The 18580-nt window shown below is 25.9% G+C and overlaps 4 protein-coding genes across 5 annotated transcripts; 3 read left to right on the top strand and 1 right to left on the bottom strand.

The window, feature by feature from the left end:
- Positions 1-833: 833 nt before the first annotated feature.
- On the top strand, positions 834-6814 carry LOC122853487 (putative uncharacterized protein DDB_G0271606). 2 transcript variants are annotated; one of them, XM_044153985.1, is made up of 4 exons: positions 834-1025; positions 1494-1676; positions 1748-6022; positions 6109-6814. In XM_044153985.1, the coding sequence occupies exons 2-4, from the start codon at positions 1531-1533 to the stop codon at positions 6281-6283; spliced, it is 4596 nt and encodes a 1531-aa protein (XP_044009920.1). In that variant the 5' UTR covers positions 834-1025; positions 1494-1530; the 3' UTR covers positions 6284-6814. The 2 variants fall into 2 exon arrangements, with proteins under 2 accessions (XP_044009920.1, XP_044009921.1); XM_044153986.1 differs by lacking the exon at positions 834-1025 and adding an exon at positions 1376-1392.
- An 802-nt stretch (positions 6815-7616) lies between these two features.
- On the bottom strand, positions 7617-12774 carry LOC122853486 (ras GTPase-activating-like protein IQGAP1). The gene is given in 4 exon segments (XM_044153984.1): positions 7617-8779; positions 8782-11292; positions 11295-12482; positions 12595-12774. Coding segments are annotated over 4 exon segments (4896 nt in total). The 5' UTR covers positions 12635-12774; the 3' UTR covers positions 7617-7622.
- Positions 12775-14239: 1465 nt separating this feature from the next.
- Positions 14240-14975, top strand: LOC122851147 (ovarian-specific serine/threonine-protein kinase Lok-like). The gene has a single exon (XM_044150197.1). It carries the CDS (start codon positions 14240-14242, stop codon positions 14936-14938), a length of 699 nt encoding a protein of 232 aa, XP_044006132.1. The 3' UTR covers positions 14939-14975.
- Positions 14976-16264: 1289 nt separating this feature from the next.
- Positions 16265-17637, top strand: LOC122851146 (ovarian-specific serine/threonine-protein kinase Lok-like). The gene is made up of 3 exons (XM_044150196.1): positions 16265-16430; positions 16564-16851; positions 16943-17637. Exons 1-3 carry the CDS (start codon positions 16265-16267, stop codon positions 17635-17637), a joined length of 1149 nt encoding a protein of 382 aa, XP_044006131.1.
- The last annotated feature ends 943 nt before the right edge of the window (positions 17638-18580 follow it).

The raw sequence follows: 18580 nt of genomic DNA, 5'->3' as shown, positions 1-18580 counted from the left end.
TGTAATGGTATTTTCAAGTCATTAATAGAATCACATAATGTTGAATTTCGGTGGGGGTTTACAGATTAATCAATTAATTCTATTTTTTCATCATATCTTAAAACAACTTGATTTTTGTTTGTTAATAAAAAATGTGTGGTACTTTCTTGTCATATGATAAGATGTCATAAAAATTCAATTGAGTTAACCAGCTAGCTCATTATCACTATTGATATATTATATAACAGCTATTCAATAAATATTGTAACAATAATTCAAAAAAAATTAAAAATTCTTTTTTGTTTTTATTAAAAAAAATAATTTAAAATAAATTAATTACGGTAAATAATTATTATAATTGACTTAACTACATATTTTCTAGATTACAAATAAATCTCTAACGTTAGAAGAAATATTAAAAAAAAAACAAAAACAAATAAGATTATTTTTAAACAATTAAAAGTTTATTTACAGCATGATAATTATAAAATACTCAATATAAACTGTCACAGTATAATTAATAAAATTTCAATTTAAATTTTGCTACGATGTATTGGTAGATGTAAAATTTAATTGATGAAGCATCTGTCATGATTTTTGATTGAAGAATAATAATTAATTACCAAAATAATCAATTATTTTGTCATTTAAATTATTTTATTTTATCATTTATAAATTTTTTAAATCTTAACGATGCATAATAAACAAAAACACAATTTTTTTATAATATAACATTATTTCATAATTCAAATATATTTTTTTAAATTTTATTTACCACAGATGGTACAGAAGCTTATCAATATCAAGTTGAGAACAGTTGTTAACAAGTTGAGAATAACTGGCCATAAGCTCAATGGCGTACCACTGACAAGCACTGACAAGCAGAAAAAAAAAATAATAAAAAAATATAACAATAATAAATAAAATATATATTAACTTCCTTTAACAGTATTTCGAGTACATGAAATAATAAAAAACCTATCAAACAGAACGCACCAAAAAAAAAAAAAACAAACATCATTTATCGAACGGATTATAAAAAAAAGGTATTGTTGCATGATTAATTGATAGATCAGTTGATTGTTCATAGTGAAAGTATATGTGTAAATAATAAAGGGCAAGGTTTTTAGAATGTGATTATATTTTTTAAAAAACATAAATGTAAATATTAGGTGGTGTATTTGTCCAAGTGCATGATGAATAATAATAATTTCACACAAAAAATACAAGAGGGGGGTACTTAAAACCGTTGATGATGGCAGCCGTTAGTCAAGTGCACTAGACACATAACCTAGTTATAATACAAGCGTCCTTATATTTAATATTATTTTTTATAATTTAATATATTTACTGTCATTTGTAGTATTATAATTATTAATTATTAATTCTCTATAATAATTGACTTGATAATTTGTGAGTTTTTTAATAAATTCATTTTGACAAGGTCATGTTAACTCCTTTTTTTTTTTTGCTCATTTTTGTTAGATGAAAATTATTATTTTGTTGTTTTTTAGATTAATTATTTATGCGTGAAATTGACAAGTGGCTAAAATGGATATGGATCCAGCATCAGTTATAACACTTTGCAAAGAAAATATACAGCCATTACGACATGGAAGAAATGCAACACAACTTGGTACAGCATTACGTGCACAGGAGGATGTTGAAACACATCAATTATTGATGCAAGAAAAACAGTAAGCTAAAGAATAAATAAATAAACAAGTGAATAATTTAATAATGATTGTTATATATTTTTTACTTGTAGAGCATATGAGGATGCAATTAAAAATTACGATGGTGATGATCCACTTGAAAAATGGTATGAATATATACTTTGGGTTGAACAAAGTTATCCAAAAAGTGGTCATGAATCACCTATTGGTAAATTACTACAACAATGTTTAGCAGCATTTGAAAAAGAAACGAAATATCATCAAGATCGTAGATACATTAGATTATGGATAAATTATATAAGTATGCAAAAAAATCCACTTGAATTGTATCAGTTGATTTATAATAATGGTATTGGTACAATGATTGCTGATATGTATCGTGCATGGGCTTTTGAATTAGAACAAACAGATGATAATAAACGTGCTGATGAAATATATGTACTTGGTATAAGAGCTGGTGCTGAGCCACGTGATGAATTGGAACATGCACATCAAAATTTTCAATTATCTGTTGCACGTAGAATGCTTGGAAGAATGGAAGAACGAAATGAATATGAATTATCTGAACAAAGACAAGCATTTAGTTCATTACGTGCAATTAAATCTGGACGTCGTGTTACTAATGTTAGAACTGGTAATCGTGTACGTGATTATATGCCTGGTGTTGTATCACAAAGTCAAAGTCAACAACAACCATCAAAAAGTGGTGTTGGTAATTCTAAAATACAAATATATGAAGATGCACCAACAACAGGCTCAACAGAAACACGTGGTACAAGTATACTTGATCATGTACCAATTGAAGATACTGTACATAAAGAAAATACAATAAAACCAGGACCATGGAGTCAAAGTTCACGTAAATATCCATTGATTGGATCATCTATAAAACCTGGTTTTAAAATACATGAAGATTTGCCAAATGATAATAATTATAATATGGAAAAAATTAATTTATTTCCAAATCATGTTTGTTTTTATGATGGTAGTACTTATCCTGAACATTTAACTGTGCCTGTATTTGTTGCTGAAGCACCATCAGCTACAATAACAAAAGTACATTATCCAAAAGATTTAGTTTATGCTAATAATACTGATCGTAGTATTGAGGAAATTAAAGCTGATAATTATATTATGTTATATAATAATCATCAACAACAGCAACAACAACAACAACAAATTATTGGACATAATTTAATTCAAAATGATCAACAAGATAATGAAATATCAAAATTTGATGAGGATAAAATTAATAATGCTAAAGTGAATGAAATTGAACGTCAAAGAAGAGAACAATATGATATTAATCAAAGACTACAAGCTGAAGCTGAATTACAAAGACAACAACAATTTCAAATTGAAAAACAAAAACTTGAAAATGAGAGAATTGAGGCTGAACAACGTGAAATTGAACGTAGACAAGCTGAACAACAACAACAACAACGTGAAATTGAAAGACAAAGAATTGAACAATTAGAATTAGAAAGACAACGTTCAGAACAATTAGAATTAGAAAGACAAAGAGTTGAATTAGAATTAGAAAGACAAAGAAATGAAGAAATTGAACGTCAAAGAATTGAAGCTCAAAGAATTGAAGCTGAAAGAATCGAAGCTGAAAGAATGGAAGCTGAATTAAATCGCCAACAAAAATTACAATCAACAAATTATATGAGTCATAGTTCAGGTGTTAATTTAGAAACAAATAATGTTGAACATTTATTAGGACAAAGTTTAACAGTTAATACTAAAGAAGCTATGTCAGTTGTTCAAGAATTATGGCAATCACCAATTAATTCAAGTTCATCACAATTATTATCAAGTCCAATGCCATCAAGAATGCCTGATGCAAGATCAAAATTTAGTTTTGACATTCATATGGATAGTTCAATGACACAACAACATGCAATGTCAACAACAAAGCAACATCATCATCATCAACATCATCAACAACAGCAGCATCATCATCAACAACAACAACAACAGCAACAATCTAGCTTTAATATTCAGCCATATCATGATCAAGAGAATCATCAAGGCTATGTATCACCTTATTCAAGTCAAGATCAACTTCATCATCAATCATACCGTGCTATACAAGATCCTTGTTATCAGTACCAAATGCCACAGCAGCCACATCATTCATCACAATTGCAACATCAAATACAACATGTACCACAATCTCATATGATTCATCATCAACAACAACATCATCTTCATCATCAAATTTCTCAACCATCTCACATCCCTCCTCCTTCTTCTTCTTCATCATCTCAACATTATTCACCAGCTTCATCCTCTCATATTTCACTTCAATCATCACCTCATGACATTCATCATGGTCTCATTCAACAAGTCCCACCTCAACCACCATCATCATCCTCATTATCATCCTCATCATCTTCATCATCACATCAACCAGTCATGTCACCTCATATGCCACCACCACAACAACAACAACAACAACAACATCACATGTACAATAATATTCAACATATGAATAATGTCAGATATCAACAACAACAACAACAACAACAACAACAGCAACAGCAACAGTATACAATGATGCCACCACACCAAATTGAACAGCCAAAACAACAACTTCAATATCCACCATATATGGATCCACAAGTTGATGCAAAACAATCATACAGAATGCCTGAATTACCATTAATAAAATCACCAGGTATGAATAGACGTGATTTAAAATATCTTGTAAATAATGATAATAAAGAAAATTCAACTGGTTTAGTATATAATATTGGTGGTGTTGATGATAACAATAAACAAATTGAACAACAAAATAATTTATATGATGAAAGTCTTGGTATATCACCATTATCAAGTGGTGGTGTTAATGACACATGCTTTACTGAACCAATAGCAGCACCACAAAATAGTTCAACACCAATGACATTTAGACAACCATCATATAGACCAAAAGAATTATCACATTATCAAGAACATCATCATCATCATCAACAACAACAACAAATTAATATACCAGTAACACAAATATCAGATGTACCAACAATTACAAATGAACAACAACAACAGCAACAAAATGATAAACTCAGTGTTATTATGGAAACAACACGTGAATATACATCAACAAGTAGTGGATCTGGTAGTAGTGGACATACAAGAACAACTGGATTTGGTTTTACATCACCACCATCTGATGATATTGTTAATAAATTAACAACTAATAATAATAATAATGATATTAGTGTTAATATTGATAGTAATAAAGATATTGAAAATAATGAAACATCATTAACAACAAATGATCAAAATTTACGAGCTAAAATACAAGCTGTTCATGCACAAAGTCCACGTACTGTACAACGTAATGTTGATCAAATAACATCTGAAATAAGAAATAATTGTGATTTACGTGTACCATTTAAACTTGATGTTGATGAAAAAAATAATACAATTAATGATGATGATAATAAAATAAAAAATAATAATGATAATTCATTGATTGTTGATGAACCAATGGATGAAGTTGAAGAAGAAGAATTTCAATTACCAACTGGTGATATTAATCCATTTGATAAAACAATAATATCTGGTTTATTACGTAAAATTAAATTTCCTCAACCACATCATTCAGATGGTTATGTACGTACAAATACAGTTTTAACTAAATTTTCACCATCATCAAGTATAACACTTGGTAGTGATCAATATGACATGGAAAAATGTTTAGGTAAAGGTACATATGGTACTGTTATGAAAGCAATACATGTACAATCAAATCAAACAGTTGCATTAAAAACCCAAAGACCAGCATGGGTGTGGGAATATTATATTGCTAGAGAAATAAAAGCACGTTTAACAAATCCACATATGTTACGTGGTTATATGGATGTTACCAAAGCTCATGTGCTAGATAATGCAAGTGTACTTGTATCTGGTTTTTCAAAATATGGTACATTATTATCTGTTACAAATCAAGTTAAAATTGCAACTGGTAAACCATTAATTGAACCACTTGCTATTTTTTTTACAATTGAAATGTTACAAATTGTTGAACATCTTCATAAATGTCAAATTATTCATGGTGATATTAAACCAGATAATTTTCTATTGATGCATTTACCTGTTGAAGATTTTAGACCAACAATACAACTCATTGATTTCGGGTGTAGCATTGACATGAGTTTATTTCCTGAAGGTACTAAATTTACACAAATTATTAAAACAGAAGATTTTACATGTATTGAAATGCAAACTGGTCGTCCTTGGACTTATCAAACTGATTTATATTGTTTGGCTGCATCAGCACATTGTCTATTATTTGGTAACTATATGAGAGTTACCAATACTGGTGATCGTTGGTTTGTCACATCAAAAATGCCAAGGTAATTAATCCAATATTTACATTAGAAAATTATGAAATTTATCAATTAATTAATCAATTAATTTTTTATTTTTTTTTCACATTTAGATATGTCAAAAAAACAGCATGGGAATATTTTTTTACTGAATTGCTAAACATTGAATCTTGTGAAAAAATGCCTGACTTGAGTAAAATTCGTAACACCATGGAACAAGCACTTGCTGGAATACCCAGTGTTGATACTAAATTTCGTACATTTTCAAATGTTTTGAACAAACGATAACCTTTATATTATAACTTTTAAAATTTAAATTATGAACAAAATAATATACTAATAATAATAATAATATACTAGACTTTGCACTAATTCCAGTGCAGAACCAATAAATAAATAAACAAATAAATGTAAAAAAAAGATAAAAAAAAAAAAATGAAAAAAAAAATTATTATTATTATTATTCGTGGTATTTATTATCTCTATGCTGGTGTATCAAATTAAATAACTTTAATTAAGAAATTAAACAAAATTATTGTAATACATTATTGTTTTTTTTTTTTTTTTAATTTTAATTTTCACAGATGTCTTAATTTAATTTAAAAAACAGTCATTCATCGTTTAAAATCATAATGAAATAGTAAATAAATAAAACAGAACCAATTTGTTGAAAAAAAAATAATAAACAGGATAAATAATGTTTGGAAAATAATATCTCGTTAGATTTTATAAATAATAAAATTTTAATGCAGAGTAATTAATTAAAAATTTGCCTTATCTTGCTAAGACGGTGCAACTTATTTAAAAAAAAAGGGAAAAAGCGGGCTTTACCTGTTTATTTCAATAATTAAAACAATTAAATTTTTTTGTATAAAAATGAAAATATTTATTGTCAAATTAATGTCTGTATAACATTATTATTTATAATTCATAAATTCATTGGTAAATATTATTAATTATTTTATATAAAAAAAATAAGAATATTCGTTGCACTGTCGCACAAAAGTGAGTATACATTTCATGTTATTGTTTAATATTTAAAACAATGTATTAATTATGATATAAATATATATAAAAATGAAAAAAAAAATAAGAAAAAAATACTTATTAATATAAATAGATACGTGGTGAATATTTACATTGATTTTTTATTATTTATTTCGTTGTTTCCATGGCCATACTTCAAAATTAATTTTGATAATTAAAAATCTACAACAAAAGTTAATTGATTAATTGTTTATTCAATTATCATTGTTGTAAATTAATTTTTATTCATTTATTTTTGAAGAATTTATTTCTACGTAATTCATTTCGATTTTTAAATTATTTCGATAATATTAATTGATAATTATCAACACATGATTTATGAAAGAAAAAAAAAAAAAAAAAAGTAATTAAACATTTCGTTAGATTTATCTAAACTTAATAATTAATTTGTGTAAATTTTTAAAATTAATTTCCATTAAATTTTCCCTTTTGATTAATAAAAATTTAATAATCATTGAATTCATTTTTATCAATTAATCAGTTAATTTAATCAAATTATTAGTATAAATATTTAAAAAAAAAAAAAAAAATACAAAATAAATGATTGAAAAATGATGAAGATTTGATATGATAATTAAATTTATTTTCCATAAAATTTTCTGTTAATAAGATGCAATAAAAGATTGACATTTATTTTGGCTCTGCCATAAAGATCCATAATTGGACGTCCTTCAAATTGTAATTCTAGTAATTTTTGTATATCAATATCAATTTTTTCCATTTGTACACCTAAAAATTTGGCTTTTATTGTAAATATACCACTTTGTTCAGTTGGTGTTATTTCAAATGATATATTTTTAAATTGTCCATTTGTTAAACCATCAAGTTCAACAACAATACCCTTTTCAAATAATTTAATTGCCGAATATTTTAATGTTGATTTTGATTTAAGTTTTTCATGATTATTTTCATGATTATTTTTTGATAATTTAATTGAACGTAATGAACCTTTTCCAGTATGTAAATTTTCTAAACATGTATTAATATATTGATTATAATATTGTACTTGTTCAGCATAATATTTTGTTTTTTCTTGTAAACGTTGTCTTGTTGCTCTCAATGTTTGTAATTCTTTATTTCTAATATTTCTATATTTACCTCTATTACAAAGATCCTTAGCAATTGCTGTTATTATTTTTTGATAACCATCATTTCTACTAACTAAACCACCACATTCAAGTTTATATAAATAATTTTTAAGTTGTTTTTTACAATCATCAAGTGTCATACAATTTTTATGTAATAATTTAAATGTTAATTGTGATGATTTATATTGTTCATTGTATAAAATATTTTGTTGTTTTGTTGATGGTAACTCAAGTGCATCAATAAGATTATTACCAGATAAATATTTTAATACTGATACAAGTAATTCTTTTGTTATGATAAATAATTTATTTAAACTTTGACTACATGTATCTGGTACTTGAAATTTATTTGTCAATACAAGACATACTTCTGTTTTACCAAGTCTAATTAATGTTGAATCACAAATTGGCTGTTCAGTAATACCCATCAATGATGCAACAGTTGGTGATGACTCCAGGTCATCCAGCAATTCATGCAGTATATCTTTTGGATCTGGTGCAATGTCATACTGATATTCAAGCAATAAATTATGAGTATCACATATTTCTTGTACTGACATGTATATTTCTGGTTTATGAATTAATGTTGCTTCAGTATATTCATGTATATTAAAGTGTTCTTCAAGATCATCAATTTGACAACAAGAACGAAAAATTTCTTAAATTTCTCATGACACTCAATGATAAATGGATTTAAACATATCAAATGTGTTGATTCATCACCAAAGCCTTTTTTCGATGCAGCAAATTGTAATATTTTAGCAATACTTGCTAAATTTCTACGTTGATCATTTGACAATGAACGATCAGCTGGTGTTGTTATTATATCAAATGCATCTGGATTAACAATTGCTGCATTTATAAAATGATAATATATCAAATTACCAACGACTTTTAAGAAATCTTTCTCTGGTGAATTTGGAAATTTTTTAACAAGTGTATTGTATAATATTTTTGCCATATAAAGCATACTGTATGGTATTAAATCACGTGATTCAGTAATTTTATTAAGAAATAATGTTACAGTATCACGTAATATTTTAATACCACGTGTTAAACGTTCTTGAACTTGTTGATAACTCAATGCTTGTGCATGTGTTACTGAATATGGTAAATTTTGATTTTCACCAGTTTCCATTTCTAATTTATTTCTCCAACATTTATATATATCAACTGGATTTGTTTCAATGCATATTGTTTTATCATCAAGTACTTTTTCAATAATTGGACCAAGTATTTGTCTCAATGATTTTTGTCTATTTAATTGTCGTGAATAATTAACAACAATTTTTAATACAAGTGGATTACCAGTAACAACTTCTGATGGTTTTTGATATTTTAACATTATTTCTTGTTCCAATGAACAACCAAATAATTTTAATAATAAATATTCTCTAATATTTGATCCAAAATTAAATAATGTTAATATAACATTTTCTAAAAATTTATTTGATTTACTTTCTGGTAAACTAAATAATAACTTTGTTAAATAATCTGGATTTGTTTGTAATGCATAAAATAAATATTGATAATTTTCCAACATTTTTCTTCCATCTTTTGTTAATGATTTTAATCCTTTATTTATAATAATGCTATTATCATTTGTTGAATTTTTTCTTGATCTTGAGGTTTTTTCTTTTGTTAAATTTTCAAGATTTTTACCATGTGCAATGACATCCTGTAGTGTTATTCTATTTTGTATTAATAGTGCTATTTTAATATCCATATTATCAAGTTGTTGTGATAAATTTTGATTGTGTCTTATTGTTTGTACAACGTCATTTTTTAATTTACTCATTTGTAAATCTTTTTCATAATCAACTGAATTTAAATTTAATACACCAGAAAAATATCGTACATCTGAAAATGGTATTTTATCAATTTTTAATAATGAATGAAATGCTTTTCTAGCTGTGTAACCTCTCCATAATGCTTGAATTTTAATAATTTTATTAATATTACTCTCGTAATAATTAAATGTACGTTTTATTTTAAATTTTTTCATTTTATTATTTGATATTCTCTCATTGGCATATAATTTACGTTGTAAATAACCACGCCATGCTGATTGAATGACAATTATTTTATCAATATTATCACAAAAATACATAAGACGTTTTGATATTTTCATTCTCAATAAATAACCACGTGCAATTGCTTGTAGCTTTATTATCAACTTCTCATCAATTCTACCAGATGGTAAATTATATTCTTCAGCAGTTGTTGTTTTAATAATATCTTCAATGTCATCAATTGTTATAAAACGACTAACTGATTCATAATTTTTAGGTCTATCCCATGTATAATTATAATCATCAAGATTTAAAAAACATTCAACACCAATTTCTGTAACATATGAAATCCAACAAGAATGATAATTTATATTTTTATAATTTTTTAAACTTTTTAATGCTTTGTAATATTTTTTTTGTTCATTTATATTTATTTTTATTCCAGTTTCTTGTAGACAACTTATTGTTCCAATAATATTATTACTTTCAATGGCATTATTTAAGTTAGTTAATATTTCAATGATACTTTTAACATGTTTTATTTGTTCATCAACTGTATCAACAACATATTCAATATCATCAAGCCATAATTCAGATGCATCATTATTTTTATTATCAAGACAACAATGAAATAATTTTAAATACAATGATACATCATTTGATGATATTGTTTTATTAATTTTTAAATGTAAACTACATAATGCTTTTATTAAATTTGATCTATTATTTAATTTAACAGCATTATTTAATTCACGTAATATATTAATTGCTTCATCATCATTACAGCATTGTTCATTGACATAATCAATGCATTCTTGTATGTCATTGTATGTCAATATTGTACATAATTTTTTATCATTATTTTGATTATTAAAACGTGCCTGTTCAAGTGCCTGATAATATTTTACTTTATTATATTCATCAATACCTTGTACATGTGTATCTGGATTTTTTAATGCCTGATAAACAAGTTCTGGATCACCAATATCAACAGCTTTTGTTATACAACCAACAGCTGTCAACACACGTATACTTGATCTAATATCTTCCATTGTTATATCAGCATTTGAATCAATACGATCAATTTTTAATTCCCAAAAATATAATGGTACACAAAATACATCAACATAATCAGCTACCCATAAATCTGATTAATTAATGCTTTATAAAATTCTTCCTCTGAATTATTATCAAGTGATTTATTCAAATCATCAACAGCTTGTTGTTGTCTTGTACTTCTATCAGCAACGTCATTTGCAATGTTTATTTTTTTTTGTAGCACATCAGACCAATGACAGCTACTCTTAAAATACTCATCATTATCATCACTATTATTACTAACAAGTATTTTCAATATACCCTGATATAAATCAACATTACTTGTCATGATATTTTCCAATTTTAAATTTGGATTTTTCAATGCCACCAGCAATTCATCACCACCAGTGTTTAATGATTTTAATACTTTATCATATGCACAACGACAATTTATATTATTGATGTGTCCTTGTATTTCAGCTTGTGTTAGCAGCTCATCATATGCATCAGCAATATAACTGTCATTCAATGAACGATTAATAGCTGCTTGTTTTTTAACATCTTTTGCAATCATTAGTATGTCATAATAAATATTTATATGGTCATAAATTATATTTTTTAATCTTGCTGATGTGTTGCTTAAACTTTCATATAGTTCATCAAGTTTTAATGGTTCTATTAGACATTCATTTATTGCAATAACAGCAGCATGAAGTGCTGCTGTATCACCAGCCATGTTATTTGTTAAAAGACCACCAATTTTTTGAAATGCTGGCATTTGTATACCATATTTTTTAAGCTCTTCTTTAACAGCATTTATTTCAGCATCAGTAAAATTAACTTTACCATATAAATCTTGTATTTGTGGTGCTTTACCAAGTTTAAATAAATGTGTACTTAATGCATGTATACAATAAATAACTCTTGGCATATTTTTTTTATCATAAATATCTGTTGTTTCTGGTTGAAATGTCAATGGTAATTGAATTTTTTTCATACAAGTAATGAACAAATTAATATTATCAGTATGACGAAATTGTAAACCAGCAATTTTATATCTTCTTTGTTCAATGTCATATATTTTTTTTAATGGAACACCAATTGGATCCATAAAATTAGCAAGTTTTGCTAAATAAATACCATTACGAAAATTTTCTTCAAGTTCTGTTGTTGGTGGTAGCTCTTCATGAAGACATGCTTCCATCCATATTTTTGTTTCTTCTAAATGACACAAATATTCGTATGCTGTTGTTTTTTGTCTTTGTTCATCCATTTCTTCAGCTGACTTACGAACATCAGTGTCTAAATTAAAAAATAAAATTAATTAGCAATTAATTAATTGTATGTCCAGGTGTAATTATCAGTGACACCTTTTAACAATATTTAATTTGGAGTAATATATTTATTAACTAACCATTGTTTGAAATTATAGATTCAGCGCTAACTTCTGTCATTTTTATTTGTTTATTTATTAACACAAGTATAAATATTTGTTTTGTTATGATTTCACTTAAATGTCGTTTAATTGTAGCATCAACAGCAACAACAACAAATACGTTAACATTCTAGAAATTTAAAATCAACTGCCATTGATAAAAACTTGTTGTTGAATAAAAAAATAATAATAAACAATGGACATGGAGGATAAACTCTGTTGTTATTAAAAAAAAAAAAAAAGGGTTATGTTTAGTTACATCAAAGTGACGCTAGGATTAAATTCCAAAACCTCAGTTGGTTCTAAAGCTGTGAGTCGGTCCTTAACCGGTTACATAATAACAATTCAAATAAAGATACCTATATAAAAAATAAGAGTATTTTTATTTTCAAATTATTTCCCGCTAAATTTTAATAATTCGCAATGGCAAAGAAGAGAAAAAATTTTAGATACTGGCGGATTTGTTTGCGTTTCTTCTCTCTCTCTCTCTCTCTCTCTCTCTCTCTCTTTCACTCTCTGACTCTCATTCTCAATTCTCATTTTACTTTTATCAAAACACTGCAAAACACATTGTCACTTAGAGTTTGGACTTGCTTGTGCAGTAATTATCACTGATTATCACCATAAAAGTTGATAAAAGTGATAAATTTATTAAATTATTATTTATAAAATAATGGACATCAGGCTAACTGGTTTAAATTTTAATAACAATGATGATGAAGATCGTCTACCTGATACACTACCAGGTGATGAAACACAATCACAGCCATTATCATCATCACCACTAAATAAAAATATCAAGGCACATGGGTATACTTGTACCCCATGTTGTCAAAGGCAACTTGATGAACATCATAACAACAATCGAAAGCCACTTAAAATATAAGCGTTTGATCTTGTTATTTTATTTTATTCTATTCCATTTAAAAAATTAAAAGTACGAATAAATTTGTCTGTTGTTTTTGCAATTATATAAATGATATAATAATGATAAATTTTATGGTTTATTATTAAGGTTTGACGAAAATGAATATAAAGCTGGACGATTGGAAACATGTGGATATACAATTTAATAAAGACAATACAGATTCAAAAAGATTACTTCAAACAAGTAAAACACAATTTATAATTAAACGTGAAAGAGTAACAAATTATGAAACAGCTGATTAATGAAGTGTGATTTTGTTGTTTATTTATGACAAAAGTACAAATGGTACATTTATTAATAATTCAAAACTAAAAATAAAAAGGCATACTCCATCATAATGATACAATAAGTATTGCTAGGTTATGAAGGTAATTTTATAATTAAATTAATTATCTATTTATTGTATAGTAATATTGATTAATAATTTATTTGTTTCTTTATATTTTCAACAGTCTTCAGTACGTGCAAACAAAAAATTTAGTTGAGATTCCATCAGAGTTGGCTAAAAATTACGTGGCTTTGAGACTTTAGGACATGGTATTTGTGGACCAGTCAAATTAATTTATTCAAAAACTGATTATTGTCCATTGGCATTAAAATGTATTAAAAAAAATAGCTTTTATAAGATGGCTCATCAAAATAGTTTTATGAGTGAAGCTGATATATTAAAAGGATTTAAACATCCAAATACATCAAATGGTACATGCAATAAATACACCATCTAATATTTTTATCATGCTTGAATACATGCAAGGTGGTGAATTACATGATAGAATTAAAAAAAATGTTGGTTTATCAGAAAAATTAACAAAATTTTATTTCTATCAAATTGCAACTGCTGTTGAGTATCTTCATGGCAAAGGAATAACACATCGTGATCTTAAACCAGAAAATATATTATTACTAGATAACGATGAATATACACTTGTTAAAGTAACTGATCTTGCTTTCTCAAAACTGGTTGATCATAAAATAATGATTAAGAAATTTAATGGAACATCATATTATGTTGCACCAGAAATATTTAGAAGCATAGAAAAAGGACAGTATACGAGCCGATTCGATGTATGGAGTTTGGGTGTTATGTTGTATGTTATGTTGAGTGGCTGTCTACCATTTACAAAAAGAGGAAATAAAGATCTTTTGGATGTGATTAGGGAAGGCACATATGATTTTACACCAGATAGATTTAAAAATGTATCTGAAGCAGCAAAACGTTTAATTGATAAAATGCTAATTGTTAATCCAAAAGATCGTTACTCAGCTCCACACGTTCTTGCAAGTTCATGGCTGGATGATAAAGAACTAATGATAACAGTTTCAAAAACTTTAAAACCATATATTATTAGTGAAATTAAAAGTCTAAGTTTTGATAGAGGAATTGGTAGCAAATGAAATTTCAACATTTACAATAATACATTTGACAATAAACAATAATAATTTTGGATTTATCAGTTCATACAAAATTTTAATAATAATATAAACAACACCCAGAGCACAAAAATAACATGATAAAAAAAATAAATAAACAATAACAAGTTAAAAATAATATAAAAACAGCAGAAATTTTGTTGAATATTTTATTGATTTTTGCACAACAAAAATAAAATGATGAATCATTTTTTTATAAATCATTTTATGATTGTATTATAAATATAAGTGCCATGTTGAGATAAATTTTGCAAAAACAAAACTAAAAAAAATGTTAATAATTTAAGTATCAATTCAGTTAAAGTGAAAATGTATTTTTGGTTTATTTTGTAATCTTTGTAATTATGATTGATTAATATAAATTAAATAATAATAAAATAACTAAATTGTCATGTTAAATAAAGAAAAATCATTCAGTGTACATTGATTGATTTTTTCTTTTGAATTTTTTTGTATTTGGTTCCATTTGATTTGGCAAATTAATTGGTTCAATATTTGACTTGTTTTTATTATCTTGTTTATCGTCTATTACTGACACATCAATTGTCAAACTCATCTCGTTAATTGAAGCATCATCATCATGGTTTTCTCGTGGATAAATAGTATCTTGATTATTTATTAATTATATATTTATACAAGTTGTGAATCCTGATGAGTACTGTGTTCATCAATACTTCCAACTTGTAATAGTATTAACAATGCTGATGGATAATCAATTCCTAATTTATCACATAATTCAGTCGTTTGTTAGTTGATACAAAATGATAGTTGTCCTTTTTTTTTGAGGTAATGCTGGATCAAATGTTGGTGATGTTCTAACAAAATTATTTGGTATTTTCAAAAAGTTATTTAATTTCAATAAAACTGATTTTTTTTCTGCCTCAGTTGGTTTAAAATTCCATCTACTCTGGTCAGTTGGTCACCACCACCCTGACCTGGCATATAATGAACTTGATTTTTAACATTTAATAAATGATTTGTTAAATAAAGTATTGTTAATAAAATAAGATAAAGTTATAATTTATGAAATAAGTTTATAAAAAAAAGTACTTTAATATCAATAAAATTTGTTATATAAATTAAAATTAATATTTTTCTTTGAAAATTAATTTCAATTACCCGCCAATCGGTAAAAAAGAAAACATTTTATCACTCAGAAAAAAATGGCTACATGACTACAGTGGGCCGTTGCCACGGTTACGACTTGACTTGTTTACATTGAATTGCTTACATTACCTGACACCGATACCATAAAAGTAATAAATTTATTAAATTATTATTAATAAAATAATGGAAACCAGGCTAACTGATTTAAATTCTAATAACAATGATCGTACACTACTACCAGGTGGTGAATTACAATCACAGTCATCATCATCATCATCACCAAATGAAATTTCAAAAGACACATGGGGTATACTATCACCATGTTGGCAAAGGCAACTTGATGAATGTTGTAAGTTTCATCTTTTTATTTTAATTTTATTCGATTTAAAAATTAAAAATACAAATAAATTTGTTTGTTGTTTTTTTTTGTTAATTATATAAATAAATAATTATTATTATAAATTATATTGCTTATTATTTAGGTCTCATTAAAAATGAATATACAGCTGGACGATTTCAACATTTGGATATACAATTTAATGAAAAAAACACAGATTCAAAAAGATTACTTCAAACAAGTAAAACACAATTTATAATTAAACGTGAAAGAGTAACAAATTATAAAACAGCTGATTATGAAGGTGATTTTGTTGTTTTTATTTATGACAAAAGTATGAATGGTACATATATTAATAAAAAAAAACTAAAAAATAATAAAGGCATACTACTTCATAATGATACAATAAGTATTGCTAGCCCGAATTATAAAGGTAACTTTTATAATTAAACTAATTATCTATTTATTGTATAATAATATTGATTAGTGATTGTATTTGTTTTTTTTTTTTGTACTTTCAACAGTCTTCGAGTACCTGCAATCAACAAATCCAGTCGATATTCCATCAGAGTTGGCCAAAAATTACGTGGCTTTGAGAATTTTAGGATATGGTGTTTGTGGACCAGTTACATTAATTTATTCAAAAACTGATTATTGTCCATTGGCATTTAAATATATAAGAAAAAATGGCTTAGATGAGACAGCTTATCAAGAAATTTTTATGAATGAAGTTGATATGTTAAAAGGATTAAAACATCCTAATGTGATTCAAATGGTACATGCAATAAATACACCATCTTATATTTTTGTCATGCTTGAATACATGCAAGGTGGTAAATTGCTTGATAGAATTATAAAGCATGATGGTTTATCAGAAAATTTAACAAAATTTTATTTCTATCAAATTGTAACTGCTGTTGAGTATCTTCATGACAAAGGGATAATACATCGTGATCTTAAACCAGAAAATATATTATTATTAGATAATGATGAATATACACTTGTTAAATTAACTGATCTTGCTTTCTCAAAACTGATTGATTGTGAAGCAACGATTAAGAAATTTGATGGTATGTCATATTATGATGCACCAGAAATATTTAGGAGCGAAAGAAGACAACAGTATACAAGTCAAGTAGATGTATGGAGTTTGGGTGTTATATTGTATCGTATGTTAAGTAACCGTCTACCATTTACAAAAGAAAATAAATCTTTTTGAGATATTATTAGGGAAGGTACTTATGATTTTACACCAGATATATTTAAAAATATATCTGTAGAAATAAAATTGATTGATAAGATGCTAACGGTCAATCCAAACGATCGTTACACAGCTCCAAGAGTTCTTGCAAGTTCATGGCTGGATGATACAGAACTAATGGAAAAAATTTCACAAACTTTAAAACCGCATATTAATATTGATAATAATGATAATGATAAAATTAAAAGTCAAAATTTTGATAGAGGAATTGGTAGCAAATGAAACGTCAACGTTTACAATAAGTAATACATTTGATAATATAAAACAATAATTTTGGATTTATCAGTTGATACAAAAGTTTAATAATAATATTAGGTATTTTTTGTTTATTTCGTAATCTTTATAATTATAATTGATTAATATAAATTAAATAATAATAAAATAAATAAATTTTCATGTTAAATAAAGAAAAAATATTCAGTGTACATTGATTGATTTTTTCTTTTGAATTTTTTTGTATTTGGTTCCATTTGATTTGGCAAATTAATTTGTTCAATATTTGACTCGTTTTTATTATTTTGTTCATCAGCTATTAGCCTATTACTGGCCTATCAATTGTAAAACTCGTCTCCTTGATTAAAATTGTTTATAATAATAATTAAACTTCAGATACTCTGGTCACCACCACCCTGACCTGGCATATAATGAACTTGATTTTAAACATTTAATAAATGATTTGTTAAATAAATTATTGTTAATAAAATGAAATAAAGTTATAATTTATGAATTGAGTTTATAAAAAAAGTACTTTAATATCAATAAAATTTGTTGGAATAAATTCAAATAAATATTTTTCTTTGAAAATTGAAATTAGATAAATAAGAGTAAAAGTATTTTTCTATTCGAATTATTTCCCGCCAAGTTTTGATTACCCGCCAATCGCTAAAAAAGAAAACATTTT

The sequence above is a fragment of the Aphidius gifuensis genome, linkage group LG3 (genome assembly GCF_014905175.1).
Source record: "Aphidius gifuensis isolate YNYX2018 linkage group LG3, ASM1490517v1, whole genome shotgun sequence".
In the NCBI taxonomy this organism is placed as follows: domain Eukaryota; kingdom Metazoa; phylum Arthropoda; class Insecta; order Hymenoptera; family Braconidae; genus Aphidius; species Aphidius gifuensis.
Note: the sequence above shows the minus strand (reverse complement) of the source record. Positions and strands in the feature narration are given on the sequence as shown.